We start from the raw sequence: 21,233 nt of genomic DNA, 5'->3' as shown, positions 1-21,233 counted from the left end.
CATTGGTTCAGTTATTTTGTTCTTTTAAAATACTAACTGTAAAATCGCGATTAAACCAGTGGATGCCAAAGGGGGAAGCCATATTCAAAAGGTAGGTGACTAAACTGGATAAGATCATTGTTCTTAATTTTCATAACCACAAAGATTGAATCATCTTAAGCAGCAGCGAGTTGTTTTCCCCATTAAATTCAATTTTAATATTGTGTTTGTATACATATTATTTTATATTTTACCTTTTTGCAATAGAGAAAAATTAATATTTATAATTTTCAATCATGTAAACCACCAAAAAATACCAATTAAATAAAGTTCCAGTATTTCTGTTCTCTTTTGTTATCATAGTTCTTTCCCTCCTTACATAATTGGTGGAGGCACATCCTCCTTACATATTTGGTGGAGGCTTCTCCCGTCGTTCCTCATCCTGCTTACTCAATAATAATTATAATTTAGAAAGTAATTTTATGGTATAAATATGAATGAATTGATGATTGATTGATTGATGGGAATGTTTAGGTGGCAGAATAGACGACATGAAGGACGACTATGAAGCGACCGAGGAAGGAGGCCTGATCAATCATCAATCACTGAACAACCACCATCCCCACCTCAACCAATCAGAACCGTCCTTCTCCGATGAGGAGAGTGAACCGTCGCCCGTTCTCAAGCGTGTCGACGATGATGACGATGATGATGATATACCACTGGGTAAGATACATATTAAAACTAGTAGTTCTTTGAACAGTAGGCCTCACGCAGTTTTCTCATACACAAGTATCTTATGTCACCTGTTTGAAATGTTAACAAACTCAGTTCACGTTTGAATTTGTATTCCATATGATATAATTCATCCAGCTCCGTGATAATCTTTCCATCTGATGGAAATTATTTTTTTACAATCAAAAATATTATATTTTCTTCAGCATTATTTAGTTCATTTGATTATTTTTATTCACCTATTAGCTTTATCAAATGTGAGAATATTGATACTGATGAATGACGCATAATAATACCATGACTGCAAAACCAAATATTGTAAGATGCATACCTCTTTATGGTCTGAAACTATAGACCTTATAGAAATAGACACGGCTTCTCCAGACATCTGTGTAATTCACTTGTCAGCTGATTGATTATGAATAATTCCATAGTATTATTAATCCTATCTTCAGAGTAGATTATATATAGTGATATCGGAGTATGGAGGAATTCCTTTTCTTTTCATATTATCCTTAAAATGCAAAATTTCAAAAAAACCTTGTGAACATCGACGAGCAGTTGAAAAAGGAATATTCCTTCCAAATCTCATAGAATTCTATCTACGCGTTTGGCCGTAATTGCGTTACATACAGACAAAAGAAAACCAGAGTTAAAACATAGGCCTCACTACGTTCGGTCAATGATGATAATGATATACCACTGAGTAAGATAAATATTTAAAATATTTTTAATTAATATTTATTTTACAGTTTTAAGTGCTGAATGAATTTGAAAAAAATCGGTCAAGTCATTTTCGAGAAAATCGTGATAGAAATTTAACAAAAAATTCATTCTTTTCAGGAATATTACGGAGCTCCTGCAATTTTCCCAGAAATGAGACTCATGTCAGTTGATAGGGCTTATAAATAGCTATCTAAGGTATAAATTTGAAGAAAATCGTTAGAGTCGTTTTTTAGTCATTTTCCGCCATCTTGAATTTAATTATATTGAATTTCTTGTTGTCGGATCCTCATGGTATAAGGACCTCAAGTTTAAAATTACAAGTCAATCGGTTAATTAGGAATGTAGTTATCGTGTTCACAGACACATACACACATACACACACACACACAACACACACACACACACACACACACACACACACACACACACACCACACACACACACACACACACAGACCAACACCCATAAATCATGTTTTTTGACTCAGGGGACCTTGAAACGTATAGAAAACTTGAAATCAGGGTGCCTTAATTTTTTCGGAAAGTAATATTTTCCTTACCTGTGGTAATAGGGCAAGGAAAGTAAAAAGTACCTAGTAGAAAACAGTCTTAAACTTCCTATAGAAATAGCAAAAGACAAACAACAGTCATAAACCTATACAGTGTGATCTGTAAACTCGTGTAGGGAGTACAGAGACAATGATATTGAATACTCCTTGATTTAATGAAAACAATAATTATAAAACTTTTACCCTTTTCATTTGAAACATTTTAAAAACTTTGAAACATTTCAAGTTGAAATGTCAAAAGGATAAACCTTTTCCTTTGGAAAAGAAGTTTTCAAGTAAACTCCTTGAGTTTTATACTTATTTTTTTATGTTCTCTATTGCCTGTAATTCTAAAGGCAGCATTGTGAAGTATTTCCTTCACATATAGTGCGTCTTTTTCTTGAACAATTCAAACCTGTGTCTTTCGGTTATCCTCCCAAATCCAGTATAGTAGCCATGAGTCTCATTGCGTAGTTCTTCTATAGGGTAATTCCTAACATACATAAATAACATCAAATACATATTGCCCGTAAACTGTAAGGTTCAACACACACTTACGCGACTCAAGTCGAGTAGAGACTGCGACTCTAGTCTCTTCTCGACGCAGCATATGTTTTCAAATGGTGACACTCAGACCAGTCCATTCTAGTCTCCGCGACATCACGACTGTGAGACTGAGTCGAGGGTCGACTCGACATGTTGGTCGTGTCTCGACTTGAGTTGCGTAGTACCGTGCATTTTTAATGAAAGTGAGGCTATGTTTCATGAAAGTGATGTTTTATCATTTTAGATGAGACAATAATACTAATTAGAAAAGACAATAATTCATAATAACTAGTAGTTCTGTGAACAGTAGACCTCACGCAGTATTCTCATCCACAAGTACCTGATTGAAACTATAGACCTTATGGAAATACAGCAATAGACTGGCTTCTCCACACATCTGTGTAATCACTTGTCAGCTGATTTATGATGATATTCTATAGTCTGATTTTTACTCAAATATTGGCGTATGAAGGAGGCTCCTTTTTCCTTTTATATATTATCCTTGAAATGAAAATTTCCAAAAACCTTGTATATACGTCGACGCGTAATTAAAAAAGGAACATACCTGTCAAATTTCATGAAAATCTATTACCGCGTTTCGCCGAAAATGCGCAACATATAAAAATTTTAAACATTGAGAGAAATGCCAAACCGTCGACTTGAATCTTAGAAAGGAATTACATTGTTAACCATGGATAGCTATCTATAAGCCCTATCAACTGACATGAGTCTCATTTCTGGGAAAATTGCAGGAGCTCCGTAATATTCTTGAGAAAAATGGCGGATAATTACTAAAAAACCATGTTTTTCACGATTTTCTCAAAATAACTTGACCGATTTTTTTCAAATTCATACTCTTTATAGTTATTTATCAGCTCTATCAACTGGTATGAGTCTCCTTACTGGGAAAATAATGGGGTCCACCCCATCCTTGAGAAATGTACTTAGTAACCTCCTTCTCGTGCATGAGGTAGGTAGGTAGCGCAGTTCATAAAAAGAACACATAGTGTCATAGTCGAGATATTTCATCTGTAGAACAGCTGTTTTGACGACTTTAAAAAAATGACGACTAAAAAAAATCATCGAATTTCACAATTTACACAAAGAAAAAAGTACTCTGAAAACAATTATATATACACATATACAGAAGTCTGATCGTAGTTTCTAATATGAGCAAGGAAAGTTGTGTGAGTGTACCACACCTGATTTTTATTTATTTAGATGATTAACTTCACTGAACATAGTAATGGAAGCAGTACCCACATGATCTAACGCTTGAAACTAAGCAAGTCGATGCTATTTTAGTTTCATAAGGGAGCCTAATGGTTCAATAGTGGTAGTTTAAATTGTTAAATTGAGGTTTCAACGTAGCTATTTCAGCAGAGAAATAACGGGAAATACGGGAATCCTCGGCATGCAGTCCGCCCACTCTTGTGACATGTGACCCAAAGTGGTGGGGGAAGAGCACGGCCTGTTCGTCTAGAGTGGCCTTGCCCGTAGCTTCGTTGTCTATGGTCACATGTGTCATAACCTCACTTCATCCTTCGAAAAAACGTGTTCTGTGTATTTCGGTGGGTCTTTGTGGTTAGTTAACAAGTTTGTGCTGGTGATAAATGAGTTGAATAATTGAGAATTAAAACCAGGAAACAAAGAAAGCTCATCTTTTGAAAGAAGTGAAGGTAAAGAGGAAAACGTGAGGGATACAGTTTATCTTTATTTTCCCAATGTCACCTTAGTACTTTTAATATTGTTAGGTTCACGGCAGTATTTAATTTACATGATATCATGTTGTGTATTGTGTAGAAAAAACAATAAATTATTTTGATTTGATAAATTTATTTATACATTGATAGATACAATATCATTCTCACTATGAAATGACTAGGAAAGGAACAAAATGCTAAAGCAACGTTTATACCAAAGTTATTAACAAGAACATTTTTCTCCGTCCTTATACATACCGTTCTGTTACATTGAACGGAGCTTGACGAACACATATGTTCATCCTGCGTATGATAAGTTATGTTCAATCTAATAGAATCTATAAGGACGGAGAAATAAACATTTTTTTAAATAACTTTGGTTCGTTCGTTCGTGTCAGGTGATTCATATGCCAATATTGGAGTAGTATTCAACTGTTTTAACAGCTTTAGTAACTTTAATAACTTTGGTGTAAATGCAGCTTTCAAGCCCAAAACTAAGTGTAAACTAGTGTAAGTGTACATCCAGTGCCAAAATACCTGTCATCAAATTTTTGGTTGGGATCGATTTAGTATGTTATTTTGAGCACAAAATCACAAATATTAAACGGCGGTCACTATTGTTTTTAAAATAAACTATTTTACATGCATTTAACCTACAAGTGGCAGCCATTTCCACTATCGAAATCATCAAACTATGATTTTTCTAATCTAAGTTTTCCTAACCTAAACTTTCCTAAACTAAAACTTTTCCTAACCAAAACTTTTCTAACCTAAAGCTCTTCCTAACCTTAGCTTTCCTAACCATATTGGAGGTGTTTGAAATGTTGTGAACAAAGTGAGGTTATTAAAACAAAATAATTTTTTAAAAGCTTATGATGAGTGACCGCCGTGATTTTGAGTTCAAAATGACATACTAAATCGATCCCAACTAAAAATTTGATGACAGGTATTTTGGCACTGGGCGTACACTTTAGTTCCTTTCCTTTCCCAAATTTGGATAGAAATTGTCCAAGATTAGGTTATGTTTACATTTCATGATTTTTGTTCAATATTGAGTAAAAAATATTTATAATTTAGAATTTAGAAAAGTTGAAAACCGAATTAAATAAGAATACTTTACTAAATCATCACTGATAACTGAAAAATACTGTATCAATAATTCTGTACTGATAAGTGAAAAGGGGTTAAGTCACAAAATGTCGATTTCGACTTTTCCACATGTTCTTATTCTGAAAAATTTGCTCTCTTTTTGGTATAAAGAATTTAAGTCTATGTGGTATTTTTTAGAGTTATTCTCATTGTAAAATGGATACATCTCAGAAAAATGATTTATTTGTGATATAAATGATACAAGTCAACTCATAACCTTTAAAAGGTGGAATTAACTGTAATAGGTATTGGTGAAAATGATACAAGTCAGCTTATATCTTTTAAGAAAAGAAATACGTATTGCGTATTGATATAAATGATACAAGTCAACTTATCCCCTTCAAGACGTGGCAATACGGTACCTATTGATATAATATAAGTCAACACAAATCAAGGTAATAAAAGGTTTGTCATAAAATACTTTGATACAAAGGGTTTAACCTTCCGGCAGTCGCGCTGTTGTAAAAAGTACAACAGTCAGTTTTTTGCTGCACAAAACTTTTTTCCCATCACTCCACTGAGTTGCAGTATCAATCAACCGAGCAATGGTTAAGTCTTTAGGTGCCATTCAGTTGCGACAGTGCATAAATATAATAGGGAAACACTGTATACGGAGACTGTAAACGAACCAATAACACAGAATCGACAGCTTTGCTTGGTGTACCTTATTGGGCTACGAAATGGTAATAATCCAAATGTTTTTAGGCGTAAAATAATCCATTGAGATGGGAATAGTAATTATACAATTAATATGTTTTGACAATAAACAGAGTACATAACACGTGGAAAATTGGATGTTGTAAAAATTACAACACGCGACTGCTCGTGTGATTGAGTAGGGCGCGACTACCGGAAGGTTAAGTCGTACACATTTTTGTTTACACTTGAAAAAAAATGTCAATGTGTGAGAAACCATTATTGGATACAGTAAACATGTAAAGAAATATGTAGAGCAACGATTAGCAATCTAATACTTTCAATAATGTGTGCCTGACCTTTTTAAAAGATGATAAAGAAGATAATTTTGAATAAAATTTAGAATTTAGAAATAGGCAGACACATCTAGAAAATACCTGAGTCTATACCTAATTCATGCAGGTGAACGGGCTAGAGTCAAGAAAACTTCAATTAATCTTGCCATGCCTGATTTAATAGGTTTCTACTATAGAATAACACTACAATTTGAAATAATTGAAAAATACAAACAGCTTCAATAAACATTGGCAACTAAAAGCGAACAACAGAAACAACAATTTCATGTTACTTTGTTGACATTCTTCATCTGATTTGGGGGCGCATTACTATCCTTCGTTTAGATAGCAATACGTCACAGAACCAAACAATATCAGTCATAAAATAACAAATTAATTTCAACATGAAATTACTCAAGAAAGAAAAGCCCGTTGAACCCAAATTTCGTCGATAGTAACCCATATAACCCATTTCATAATAATTTTGAATCCCCACTTTTGATTGACATTCTCGAATGAACCTTTGTTTCACTACACTGCACTTTCGTTGGTCTGTACGTTGCTTTATCGTCGGGGTTACAGTACCTTGTTTTTGGCGGTGAACTTTTACCGGTTGAATTTGGCTTGACGGCGACGTCCTCTTACGTCCCTAGACCTGTCGTCTGAACGGGTGTCTTGAAGCGGTGTTACATAAAGTTGCGGAACCAAAGGGGTGGTACATGAAGTTGGTTTGGGGACACACATGAACCGCTGTAAATAAATGTATTACAGCATTAATTTCTAACTCTTCCTACAATTCATCAAAAGCTAAAACAGGAGTTTATTCTGTTATTTAATTTAGATTTTATCTTGACGTTCTGATTTCATACTCAAAATTTAACAGATTGAATTAAAACGAATTTACTTGCCAGAGTGTCATTAATCTACAATGCAACATTTATGAAAACACCCGTAATAAATTAATATAATGCTTTTAGAAAATGAATACTTCATTAATTATGATGTTAACTTTTATATAAATTGATATATTACTCTTAGAAAAGGAATAATTCAGATTGAAATGATGCTAACTTATATGATATTTTTCGTTTGGTTTGCGAAATCAAATATAATTTTTCATATAGTAGCTCGACTAGTATTGTTGGAAACTTGTGCGCTAGCCAACATTTATTTTATTTATTATTTATGAACTATAGGACGCAATCCAAGTGTAAACAACGGGCATTCGCCCAAAACTGCTCAGAACCTTAATTTAAAATGAACAGTCCAGAGTTTATGATTTGATTTACCTACAAATACAAGTCCAAAAACGAGTATCAACTAGAATTATGAATTTATCACAAAACAAAACAAGACACTTTATAAAAAATAAAAGAAAAAAATATTGAAAATTTCACTTTAAGGTAAAAATAATGTTTGCCCTATAAGATTCATCTTGTAGATAGTTTTTACCTTTAATTAAATAAAATTAGTAGACACATAGAAAATAATTTAAATTGTATTAAAATTTGAACATTCATTAATATTAATTTCATGGAAAAGAGAAACTTTCTTCTTCGTCTATTAAGATTTCTATCATAAAAATTTACTAAAATCATTCGAAAGCCTTAATGACATAAGAAAACAGAGTCTGAAAAATATAAATTATAAAATGTCATAAACTCAATATGAACATAATCTTAAAAATTTCATTCCAATTTAAAGGCTATCTTCCTGACTTTCAGCAATACTCTACGATAATATATCTCCAGAAACAATAACTCAAATGTAACGTAACTGAAAACTTTCTATACTTCTTTAGAAAAAAATTATAATTATCTTCCATCACTAATAAAATCAAAAGAATTATTCTCAATCAATATTATTAACTTGAAAAATAACAGGCTTTGTTAATACAATACTCTTATGGAAGTTTCAATCAATTAAATTCCCTAAATTATATTTTAACCTTATTTTACGTACCTTAGCGGATATTTGAAGAAACAATTATTCGTACATGATGAAGAAACACAATTAAACTTTTCAGGACATGGCACTACTAGAAAATTTAAACTTTAATAAAAATAAAACTAGCTCCTACATTAACTAATGATATAAACTTGTAAACCTGCCCAAAAAGGGCGAAACATAATGACTACATCTTTTCTCTCGTAGTGCTCCTAGCAAAGTGTCCTCCGAAACGTAATCTGGTCTCGCGGCTGGGGAATCGCCCCACTACTGTATTTAGAAACAGGTCTCCTATTGGGCGAAGGGAATCAATTTGACCAATCGTCGCGTGGCTTCTAGAGCCTTTGGACCAAAAAGTAACTGCAAAATCGGTAGTTTGTTATAATTTCAATGCTTGCTGTTTTCCAGCTTATCGCACTCCATGTCGCGACAGGAAGGCTACGTTTTAGAGATAATTCCATAATCTACATTCCTCGACAACTCGGAGCCACAATTTTTAAATATCTATCATGGGAAACTCGAAGTCATGGCCGTTCATAATAGAGAGAGAAAATAATTTATTTCGCTAACTCACAATAATGGCTCTAGTCTATTGCGTATTAAATTTACTATTATAACTTGGGAAAAGGCCTGAATTAAAAATAGTGCTCGGCACAAATGATTCATAAATTTTATACCGATTTTTTGAACTTTGTTTTTGCTTTCCTGGAAAATAATGAAAACAGGCTCAACAACTTTCTACTTTTCAGTACAGAATTAAAAATTTTAAAACTTGAAAAGAAACTCAAACTCGCTTCTAAAACAACAGCTGTTCTAAATAGGTAATATTTTGAATTGGTTTACAGGTGAGCGGCTGCTGAGTAGCAGTGGAGTTGGCCGGGGGCGGTTAAAAAGAGGAACTCCACCGCCCGACATTCGACGCCTGATGAATGCGACCCGCTCTCCGCCCCCCGGGCTGGGGCTGGGTTTACTGGGGGCGGAGGAGGAGCTCAAGGGCCTTGAAGGCAAGCTGAGACTGGCTGTGCTAAAACTGCATTCTGAGACTGATAACGAAGCCAAGTCAGTATCTAATAATTAAAACTACAACTTCATGGGCCGGTTTCCGAGTTCGGGATTTAGCCGAGTTCTAGATTTTAAACAGCTGGTGTCAGAAAATTGTCTTTCCGAAACGGGGTGTAGTCACAGTCCACATTCAAATTTTGGAAAAACTAGAAAATTGAACGTAAAATAGAATAAAGAGAAAATAGTGGTAAGTTTCAGCAATGTTGAATTTTAAGGAATGTTTAATTTCGTCAAGGAAAAACGTTTCCAAATATAGAAATGAGAAAATAAAGATTTTCATAAAAACTATGACTACGTCCCGTTTCGGAAAGCCAATTTTCTGACTAGCTGTAAATTCTAGAACTTAGCTAAATCCCGAGCTCGAAAACCGGCTCGATATATAATATACCAGGGTGATTACCGGGAAACGCATGTTTTTCAAATAACGAGAACTGTTGCAAATCAGAGTAAAAATGCATTTATTAGTGAAAATACAGTGTACACAATAAGCAAATTCAAAATAAAATTACTTACAATTTATTATTTGAATATTACATCTCTAAGGTAGTCGCCTGCTGCTTGGATACATTGTTGAAGGCGTTCTTTAAAACTTGCTACGGATTTTGCTAACATGTCTCTAGGAATGCCGTTGATTTCCTGGCGAATAGCTTCTTTAAGCTCCTGTATTGTTCGTGGTTTGTTTATGTACACTCTAGCTTTCAAAAATCCCCACAGAAAGAAATCTGGAATTGTTAGATCCGGTGAGCGAGAAGGCCAAGTGACATCACCAAAACGCGAGATCACTCTTGTAGGGAATGTTCGCCCAAGGAATTCCATACTAATGCGAGCCGTATGTGCTGTTGCCCCGTCTTGCTGGAACCATACATTACGTATCTCTACGTTGATGGAGCAGTTCTGGCAAGAAATATTCTTCCAACATATCCAGGTACCGTTGTGCATTCACTGTGACTGTTCTGCCATCGTTATCTTCAAAAAAATAAGGACCAATGATCCCCTTTTCACAAACTGCACACCACACAGTCACACGTAAGCTATGATGAGGTCTCTCTGCCAGTATTTGAGGATTGTCTGCACACCAAAATCGTAAATTCTGTTTATTTACTGCTCCGTCCAAGTGGAAATGCGCTTCATCACTCATAAGAATAACTGCATTGTCATTTTCTTCCAAAATTTCATTCATCCTGTTACAAAAATTGACACGCTGTCTCTTATATGCTTGACTCAATTGATGACATACTGCCAGCTTGAAAGAATGGAATTTAAGATCTGTGACCAAAATCTTTCTCACAGTTGATGGGCGAAGTCAGAGTGCAGATGCCCGCTTCCGGATTGAGCGGCTAGGACTCTGAACTGTTGCAAGGCACACTCTTTCAACAGCCTCAGGGGTACTAACTGTCCTGACAGGTCCAGGAGGTTTCTTCTTAAGCAAAGATCCAGTTGTGTTAACATTATGTATCCAACGCAATATCGTGTTACGATCAGGGATAGCACCAAGCCGTGCAACGTTAAAATGTGCACAAAAGTCTAGCTGAGTCTGAGTAACTGATTCACCATTTGCGTAAAACCGTCGCATGACGAACGTACGATGCTCAAGGTTCCACATCTCGGCTACAACTGAAACTGCACGCTTCCCCCTCCACAGCACTACAACTTCCCGCCGCCGCCAATCGACATTCCTTGTATACTACGCAAGTCAAAAACATGCGTTTCCCAGTAATCATTCTATATCCAAATTTTTGTGATTCAAATCATTATAGCCTACTGTAGTTTTATTGTAATTCAAGTCACAAATCTTGATGCTCACTATGTTATGTTATGTTTGAAGGGGCGGATTCAAGGATTCAAATGTTCAAAGAACCTCACACGTCAACCGAAGCTTATTGTGTGTCCCAAGTAACCTACGTTAGTTGGACAAACCAATACCTGTGTCTTTTACAAGATCCAGGAGTTTTTTTCCTTTACCAACATCCCATTCATCACCTGGTTCCTTGCAGCCAAACAGAGCCCTTCTCCTTGCCCCTAGTCTCTTGTAATCCAGTATGATATGCTTGGCAGTCTCTTCAGACTGATTGGTCCTCGTGACCTACGTGAGTTCCACTCCTGGCCTTTTTTGTAGGTCCTTCCGCTGAGGGTGGGATTGCCAAATTGCCTCTAGGGCGCTTGGCTACCCTCGACTCAGCCTCTTGACTCACATTTGTGCCTAGAGTTTCACCCATCTTAGGTTTCTTCTTATTGCCCCTCCGAAACTTATCGGAGTCAAAGGCTTCACCTCTCTCAATTGTGATTAAGTTTTGAGCGACTTGTCTAGTTACTCTTTGAAAATTTTGAATATTTTTTAATTTGAGCACATGTTTCTTAATAGTCTTTAAAATGAACAATTGTCTTATAGTGAACAGATTGGAATTTTGAAACAATGTGACACTTGGGAAATCTCTCGGATACCTCATTATTGTTTTGATAACTAACTTTTGTAAAACAAATAGAGGTTTTAAAGTTGAATCAAAAGTTCCTCCCCATATAGAATTACCATACTGAACTAAGGATTGGAATAGAGCAAAATAAACAGATTTTAGTAATTTTAGACTCAAAATACTTCTAAGCATGTACATTTTTAAATTGACCACCCTTAATTTTCTACAAAGGTAGCTAATCTGAGGTGACCAGCGTAGATGCTTATCAACAAAAATACCAAGATACTTGTAATTGTTTACACTCTCAATAACCTCATTGCAAGAATCACATGGATACCTGTTACAAGCATTATTCAAACAAAGCCTGTTCATATCTAGATCTCCTCTTGTTGTTGGACTGAAGGTCATACATTTTGTTTTACCAAGATTTAGTCTCAAATAATTACATTTTAGCCACTGAGAAACCTTATAGTAACCCACTTTTGTTTGCTTGATAACATCTTCCCAGGAACCTTCTTGGAAGATAAGTGCTGTGTCATCAGCAAAACAAATTGTCTTAGACCCAACTGAGTCCAGTACACTAGGCAGGTTATTAACATAGATCAAAAATAAAACTGGTCCCAATACAGTCCCTTGAGGTAGACCCCATGTCACATCTCTAATCTCACTATTACTACCACCACAGCTAACGATTTGGCTTCTACCCCTTAGATAACTTTCAAAGAAATCTAACTCTATTCCTTGAATACCAATATTAGATAGTTTCTGGATCATTTTATCATGTGGTACTGTGTCAAAAGCCTTGGCCAGGTCCAGAAACATTACCAAGGTTTTTTTATTTGTTTTGAAACCATTGTATATTGTCTCAGTTAAGGACTCCAATGCATCCTCTGTGCTTCTACCCTGTTGGAAACCAAACTGCCTCTTATCAAGGATTTTATTAACATCTAGATATTCAACTAATCTTTTCTTTACCAATTTTTCGAAAATTTTAGAAATAGAACTTAGCAAGCTAATTGGTCTATAATTTTGAGGTATTTCTTTACTCCCCCCCTTGTGTAAAGGAATAACTTTTGCATGCTTGAAATGCAAGGGAAAGTATCCAGATGAAAAACAACAATTGAAAATTTCTGAAAGAGGTTTAGAGATTGTGTCAGTTAATAGTTTTAGCACGCTGTTGGATATGTTATCCCATCCAGGTGCCTTATTATCATTCAAACTTTTGATTACTTCCTTGATTTCTGTTTCAGTAACAAAATTGAAATTAAATGCATTTTCAATATCTATTGTTTGTTCCAAATATTGATCTTCATTCTGTCCATGTATATCAATTTCCTGCGCTTGATTTATACCTACATTCACAAAATAGTCATTCAAAGCATTAAGATCTTGATTTACATGTAATTGTGAATTCTTATTTACCCCAATAATTGCTTGATTTATCACAGACCATATCTTCTTAGGGTCACCTTGAGCTTTATTTATTTCTGATTGATAATATAATCTTTTGCTTTTCTAATTAGATCTACTATTCTATTTCTGTAAGACAGGAATTTCCTTCTCAGCTCTACATTAAATGGTTCATTTTTCAATCTTTTATATAATCTATCTCTTATAGTTATGGACTTTAGAATTCCATTGGACATCCAAGGTTTCAAAGTTTTTTAGTTAAATTAACCTTTTTAATAACTGTTGCTCTACTGATGCACGTTTTTACATTATTTACAAATTTATTTACTAATGTTTCAATACTTCTATTCGCGTCAATCTCCCAATTCATTAAAGCACTCTCCTCTAACAACTTTTCTTTATTAACATTCCTCACTTCAATAAACTTACATGGCTTACTAGATCGAGAACAAACATCTTTTTTAATTGATGCGTGAAGAGCAGTCGCATAATGATCAGTAATTGACATTTCTAATACAGCAGTTTTTAATGAGTCATTATGTTTGGATTTAGAAAAATATGGTCTAAACAAGTATTTGAAGCAGGACGAGTTTTTCTATTGACAAAGGACTCAAACCCATGCGAACTCATAATAGACAAATAATCATGCGTTTTTTTAGAGTTACATAACAAATCAATATTTACATCACCTATCACTAATGAATAATCAAAATTAAAGCATGAACCATTCATATAATTATCAAGTTGTTCTATAAATAAAGGTATACTTGTACTAGGAGATCTATAAACGGATGTTACTAAATATTTATTATTTTTAGTTTGCAGCTCAACAGCTAAGAAAGGATATTCGTTTGGACTATCAATTTTTTTCGAGGAAATACTATTAGCTACATACATGACAATTCCATCTGAACGATTCAAGGAGTTACTTTTTATATATAATTATAGCCATTAATGTTTAACAGTGATTTTTCTTCTTCAGAAGTCCAGGTTTCAGTAAAAATTAGAACCTCAAATTTTGTTCTCATGCTGTTCAAAATAATGAGAATTTGATCAAAATTTCTTTTCAAACTTCTTATATTTAAACTAAAAATATTCAATTCATAATTAAGGGGCTGGATATAGTTCAAGTATTCATCGGTACTTTCACATTCCCTAACACTGTTAATACTATCTACAAATTGCGTGAGATCATTCATAATAAATGTTTAATCAAACCTGTAGCAACACTTTATTCCTCTCCGTTGATAACTTTTTTCAGATGGTCCAGTCCCTTGACTTTGAATACAGGTGAGCCCTCCGACTTCTTAGCGCACATTTGTGAACCACGAAACCAGACGAATTTCCAATCATTTTCCCTAGCTAACTCACGAGCGGCTTTCAGTTCTTTAGCACTCTTGGCAGTCAGCTGATTCATTAGCCTGAAGTGTCCGTTCGGCAGGTTTCTGTTGATTTTTTTCACGTCGATTCCGGGGCTGCTCCTATCTTCTCTGCTTATGGTTTGGAAAGCCGTCATCCATTTGTCCCTCATACTCCTTCTCACGAACCTGACGACAATCATCGGTGTAGTCTCTCGGTTCATGGATGGCAGTCTGTGAGCGACGCTGATTTCGTTTGATGAAAAATCAGACACTTGGAGAGCACTGGCTACGCCTTGTAGGATTTCGTCCATGTTTTCGTTCTTTGTTGCAGGTATACCGGTTATAATAAATTTTCCCTCCTGGTATATTCTTCTAATATTTCATTTCTCTTAGAAAGAAATTTCACTTCTTCTTTCAATTTTTGGTTTTCAGTGATTAATTGTTCATTAGCTTTTTTGATTTCTCCGATATCCGATTTGAAACTATCAAAACTATCCGAAACAAATTTTACTGAGTGAGTTAGTTCCCTTAATTGTTGATCAATATCTTTTTTCAACGATTTTGAAAACTGTTCAATTAAAACAGTCATTTTTCGCATTAAAACATCACTTTCCATTTCACTCTCTTCTTGTCCTGGTGACACAGACACCTGTTTACAAGCACTGCACTTCCATTTATTCCGATTATCCTTTGAAAGTTTTTTGAAGTTCTTTTCGGTTAAATAGTGGCAGATGTAATGACATTTTTGTTTACACGAAGCACAAATTATTGAGTCTTCATCACTGAAATTGCCGAGGCAAACGTTGCAGTTATTCATATTTCAAACGTATCTATAATATGCGAGCTAAATAGAATACGAGTTTGATGAGTAGACGGTCACGATAAACAAGTCAGTACACTCAATAATAGATAAGCTGCAAACAATAGTACAATTCACTCCTTGTCACCACAAACACGTCCGCTCGTCACCGCTGCTCGACTAAGACTGCACTGTATCCGTATCCGCTGCTCAAGATGGCACTGTATCCGTATCACGAATACTCACGATTCATTCCGAGGTTTACCGAATGCTTCACTTGCCTCGGCTAGGTTCGGCTACTCTCGGATGAACTCGTGCAAACTTGGTTCACACAGGATTGTGAACCAAATCCGTGCTAGCAAACCGATTCCCCTCCTCCGTTCCACTACCATACCCAGCCATGTTTCTGGGTTCACATCGGGAAATGAACACTGCTTTCCATCTCCACCATTCCATCGTCATTCCATTCTGTGCTGTTTCAAGCAAGCCACTCCGGCTCTCAGGCACCGGCCGCAAAACATCGACATTAAGTTTACGTAGATGAAAAATGTTGTGATGTAATTTAATGAGTATAAAATAGAAATATAATTATTTGAGTTGCAAATTCATCATTGTATAGGAAGTTGATTCAATTCTGGCGGTTCAATGAACCATTGAACACATAGGACGAGCCGCCACTGGCGGCTAGGACTCTGAACTGTTGCAAGGCGCACTCTTTCAACAGCCTCAGGGGTACTAACTGTCCTGGCAGGTGCAGGAGGTTTCTTCTTAAGCAAAGATCCAGTTGTGTTAACATTATGTATCCAACGCAATATCGTGTTACGATCAGGGATAGCACCATGCCGTGCAACGTTAAAATGTGCACAAAAGTCTCGCTGAGTCTGAGTAACTGATTCACCATTTGCGTAAAACCGTCGCATGACGAACGTACGATTATCAAGGTTCCACATCTCGGCTACAACTGAAACTGCACGCTTCCCCCTCCACAGCACTACAACTTCCCGCCGCCGCCAATCGACATTCCTTGTATACTACGCAAGTCAAAAACATGCGTTTCCCAGTAATCATTCTATATATCCAAATTTTTGTGATTCAAATCATTATAGCCTACTGTACTTTTATTGTAATTCAAGTCACAAATCTTGATGCTCACTATGTTATGTTATGTTTGAAGGGGCGGATTCAAGGATTCAAATGTTCAAAGAACCTCACACGTCAACCGAAGCTTATTGTGTGTCCCAAGTAACCTACGTTAGTTGGACAAACCAATACCTGTGTCTTTTACAAGATTCAGGAGTTTTTTCCTTTACCAACATCCCATTCATCACCTGGTTGCTTGCAGCCAAACAGAGCCCTTCTCCTTGCCCCTAGTCTCTTGTAATCCAGTATGATATGCTTGGCAGTCTCTTCAGACTGATTGGTCCTCGTGACTTACGTGAGTTCCACTCCTGGCCTTTTTTGTAGGTCCTTCCGCTGAGGGTGGGATCGCCAAATTGCCTCTAGGGCGCTTGGCTACCCTCGACTCAGCCTCTTGACTCACATTTGTGCCTAGAGTTTCACCCATCTTAGGTTTCTTCTTATTGCCCCTCCGAAACTTATCGGAGTCGAAGGCTTCACCTCTCTCAAAAAGTTTTGCCTGTATGGCCGCCCTTCTTTGAGCAGTATCTCGAAGTTAGTTAGTTAATAGTCTGTAGAACAGTTTTATATGGACTTTAAAGCACTCGTGAGATGTACTCGCGTTCGCTCGCTGCGCTCGCTCACTTGTGTCTCAACTCGTACGTTGAAGACCCTCATTAAAAAAACTGTTGTATAAACTTCTATTCCGCTGTACAGTCTGGGTCCTGTAGCCTCGCTTATCGGCGGAGGCTCTCTAGACTATAATACTACTTGTTCAAAAACATTGAACATTTTTGAAAATGTATCTTCTTCTAAGCAACAGATGCTCTTTTGTATCTTCTCAAAAGCCACGTGTTGCATCCGAAAAGTTACACAAGGAGCTTTTTGGAGTTACGTCTAACACAGTCTATCAGCTGACATTCGTGAAGAATATCAGTGTGTAGGGAGCTTCCTCCATCTCGGGGTCTAAAGTCTGTGAGATATTTATCTCTTTTCTGTATAGGGCTACTTGTAATAAAAATAGAAAAAAAATAAAAATCTCAGTACCCTTTTTGAATTATTTAATCACAACATGTTTCATTTCACTTGAAAATGGCATTAATGTTGAAAAATGTTGTGATTAAATAATTCAAAAAGGGTACTGAGATTTTTATTTTTCTTTCTGTGAGATATTACTTTAAACTTGAAGAGGAGAAACCCATTTCTCCTTCCACAGTTTGTAGCATAGACAGAGACGGTTATCCTGCGCACATTTGGATGCGCCGTGTCATTTCGCTTCACGTTCTTGTGATGAACACATCTCCGTAATCACACAAACCATATACCTTCTGACCAGTAAACAATTTTGGAACAGTGCCAGGCAATAGCTGGAGGGGGGTGTTAGAATGCTGCTAGGTAGTGGGAGTGATTAGTGGGAGGATAGAGCATCGGACCTTTCCGTCTTCGAGAAAGAGCTGTGTTCAAAGTAATATCTCACAGACTTTACATACTCTGGAGTCTTATGTTTTTGGAAAAGTTTGAATATTACCGCGCGAACAATACCTTGCCTATATGCCGTTTCAATGTCACGGAGGCAAAGCTGTACTGCAACTTGGGTTAAAAGAAAGGAGATGGGGCCGCGCTACCTGTGCACTGGGCTATTGTTCCTAAAAGGTGCATCATCTAACTCTCGACCAGCATACTTTATTGTCCTCTGATTCCGCTTCATTACCCCCATTAGTGGCCCCGTGTGCTTTATTGAAGGCAATTCTAGCTGGTAGCACCAACTTATTTATCACTTTGCACCTTACATCTGTTACTTGTATTTTCTGGAATTATTTAATGTAAATCAGTGATCAAGTACTTGTAATTATTGTATTATTCCCAATGGTTCATTTGATGGAACTTAACTTGCTCACAAGCTGTTAACCGCAACACAGAACAGCACGCTTAGAGAAAGGGCCACATTATAGCGGATTAAGAGCTATAAACTCTCTTCCTATTGAAATAAAATGTATTGAGATCTCAAAAAGGTTCAAGAATTCAATAAAAGCTAAATTGATCGATGCATTTCCGTACAGTTTAGAGGGAAGCTTCAACTGATGGCGCGTGTAGGCATTTTTTTCTCTTTTATAATTACTTTTTTTGAGTACTGTACTCAATACTTTTGACGTGTTATTTACTACCAAGCTTTGCTTGATTCTGTAGTGTTAAATGACGAAAATTAAACTAAACTAAACTAAGCTGTATACAGATAACTTCAGTTACATACAATTTTATACTTATTGAACGTACGATTTTTTGGCGTCAATAATAATTCAATATTTTCTAAATTTGGCTTATTGGTTTTGTGTTTTGTTTCGGTTTTGTATATGTTTGGACTTTTTAACATCAAAATGAACTTTATACCGAAGTGAAAAGTGTAAATTTAAAGTATTGTGCTCACTATAACCTTAGTGTCCGGTTTCCCATTAGGGAACTTTGGACTATATACGGCGAGGTCGAACTACCCTTGGGTCTCCCCCCACCATTCAAAGCCATACGCTAATATTAATAATTGGCGTCCTTTCAAATTCTATTAGATTGAACGCAACTTGGCAATCATATGATGTGTATCATGCGTTTGTCTAGTCCCATTCAATCTCGTAGAATCTATAAGGACGGCTAACAAATGTACTTCCAAGAATCGATGTGGGCTTTACACACCACGTAAGTTTGACTCAATTTGTACTTGTCATCGATAGTGTGTCTATCCAATCACTGTAGGCTACCACTGGTTTACAGCTGAAAGTGCCTTCAAGTAACCACACTGGTCCACCAATATTGCTCGGAATGGAAACCTTAATAATAACAATAGGTGACCACTGAAGGGTCTCTAGAACTTGTACCTGTCCATCCATTGCTTTCTGCGGCGCCGTCTCATTTCTTTAAGTTGCCGTAACTTGAGTGTGGATTGTATGTTTGAAGATGCGAGGCAATGGAGAGGATAACGCAGTACGTGATCCAGGACGAGGAGGAGTCTGACAGTGAGACGTTGGCCGTGCTCGCCAAGTGTCTTTGTCGAGTGCTGCATCACCACATTCAGGCCAAAATCTTCCCCCACACGCTCACCGATGATAGTCTTGACGACAGGTACGTACCTAGTAAACCACCTATAGTTACATTCTCGTTATAAAGTATTTAAAACTAGCAAGAGTTCTGTGAACAGTAGACCTCACGCAGTATTCTCATCCACAAGTACCTGATTGAAACTATAGACCTTATGGAAATACAGCAATAGACTGGCTTCTCCACACATCTGTGTAATCACTTGTCAGCTGATTTATGATGAATAATTATAGTCTGATTTTTACTCTAAAATTGGCGTATGAAGGAGGCTCCTGTTTCCTTTTATATTATCTTTGAAATGCAACATTTCCAAAAACCTTATATATATACGTAGACGCGCAATTAGAAAAGGAACATACCTGTCAAATTTCATGAAAATCTATTAACGCGTTTCGCCGTAAATGCGCAACATATAAACATTCAAACATTTAAACATTAAGAGAAATGCCAAACCGTCGACTTGAATCCTAAGCTGCGTACACATATTCGCGCTTCCAACCAGCACCGAGCACGCTCCTCCCTCGTACCGCCCTCGTACCACCATCGAACCACAGTCGCACCGCCCACGCACCCATCATGAACGTTATGGAAGATGTTAGATCTTCTCGCGTTCCCCGGTCGAACGACTCTTGCTCGCCGGTCGATCATCAATCGCTCTGCTGGAGTGACGTTCGGTTGCGGAGCAGAGCGAAAGTCTGTACGCACCTCTAGACCTACCTCACTTCGCTCGGTCAATAAAGGGAATTTTTTTTAAACAAATGGATGAAAATTATTATAAAATGTAAACAATAATGTAAGGTTTTTTTGAAATTTTGCATTTTAAGGATAATAAATATGTTAAGGTTAATATAGAAGGAAAATGAGCCTCTTTCATACATCAATATTACCGTAAAATTCATAAAAAAGAATTATTAATCAAAATCACCTCTCGAGTGGATTATGCAATGACGCATGTAATTGATTACTAATTTCCGGTTGCAGAGTCGCTACATAAAGTCACCTATAATAGTTAATAGAGCCATTAGTTAACAACTCGCCCATAAATAGATGTTCGTTGCACAGTCGTTTGCCAGACCCCTGTTAGCTATGGCTCTGATAAGGCACACACATAAGTCACACTGCTGCTCATACCACTTTTTGCGTGGTATGCTTCTATCCAACTAATGTATTGGCAACGGGGAGAGAATCACTGTGAACAGTTCTTCCAAACCTCCAGTCGGATGACGTCACAGCATGGCGCTTGTTTATCACAACACTGCTTTCTCTGCTCTGCTTATTATGTTTTTGATGTTTGGAGGTTACGAATCAAAATCGAAAACTGCAGACTAATTTGTTATTATTTTCAGTTAAGTTGGTTTGAATTTTTGATAAATGAATCAAGTAAAATAAGATTAGAGGTGACTGGTGTATTTTTATTATTGTATAATAATTTAAAAAAAAAATTTGACCAGAATTATTTTATTTCCTTCTGGCATTTTGATATATTTTGGAAGCAAAGCAGCCAGTTTACAAGATATATTTCTAATGACTCTGCATACGGTGCTTATAAATTAATACTAATTGATTATCAAAATTATTAAATTATACAAGTATTTATTAAAAATTGTATGACATCTTCGTCCAAGCTACTCGAATAGTCAATGATATTTTATTCAGTTCATTTTGCCTACAGTTTCAAATAGTT

The 21,233-nt window shown here is 36.2% G+C and overlaps 1 protein-coding gene across 1 annotated transcript in view; it reads left to right on the top strand.

Moving 5' to 3' along the window:
• LOC111046970 (integrator complex subunit 3) overlaps positions 1 to 21,233 on the top strand; it is an 86,372-nt gene that overhangs the window by 45,920 nt on the left and 19,219 nt on the right. The window contains exons 9-11 of the mRNA XM_039435235.1: positions 514 to 705; positions 9,149 to 9,362; positions 19,409 to 19,573. Of these exons, the coding sequence (XP_039291169.1) occupies positions 514 to 705; positions 9,149 to 9,362; positions 19,409 to 19,573 (571 nt within the window). The remainder of the gene's footprint in view (positions 1 to 513; positions 706 to 9,148; positions 9,363 to 19,408; positions 19,574 to 21,233) is intronic.

This window comes from Nilaparvata lugens, chromosome 9 (assembly GCF_014356525.2).
Source record: "Nilaparvata lugens isolate BPH chromosome 9, ASM1435652v1, whole genome shotgun sequence".
Taxonomy (NCBI): domain Eukaryota; kingdom Metazoa; phylum Arthropoda; class Insecta; order Hemiptera; family Delphacidae; genus Nilaparvata; species Nilaparvata lugens.
Note: the sequence above shows the minus strand (reverse complement) of the source record. Positions and strands in the feature narration are given on the sequence as shown.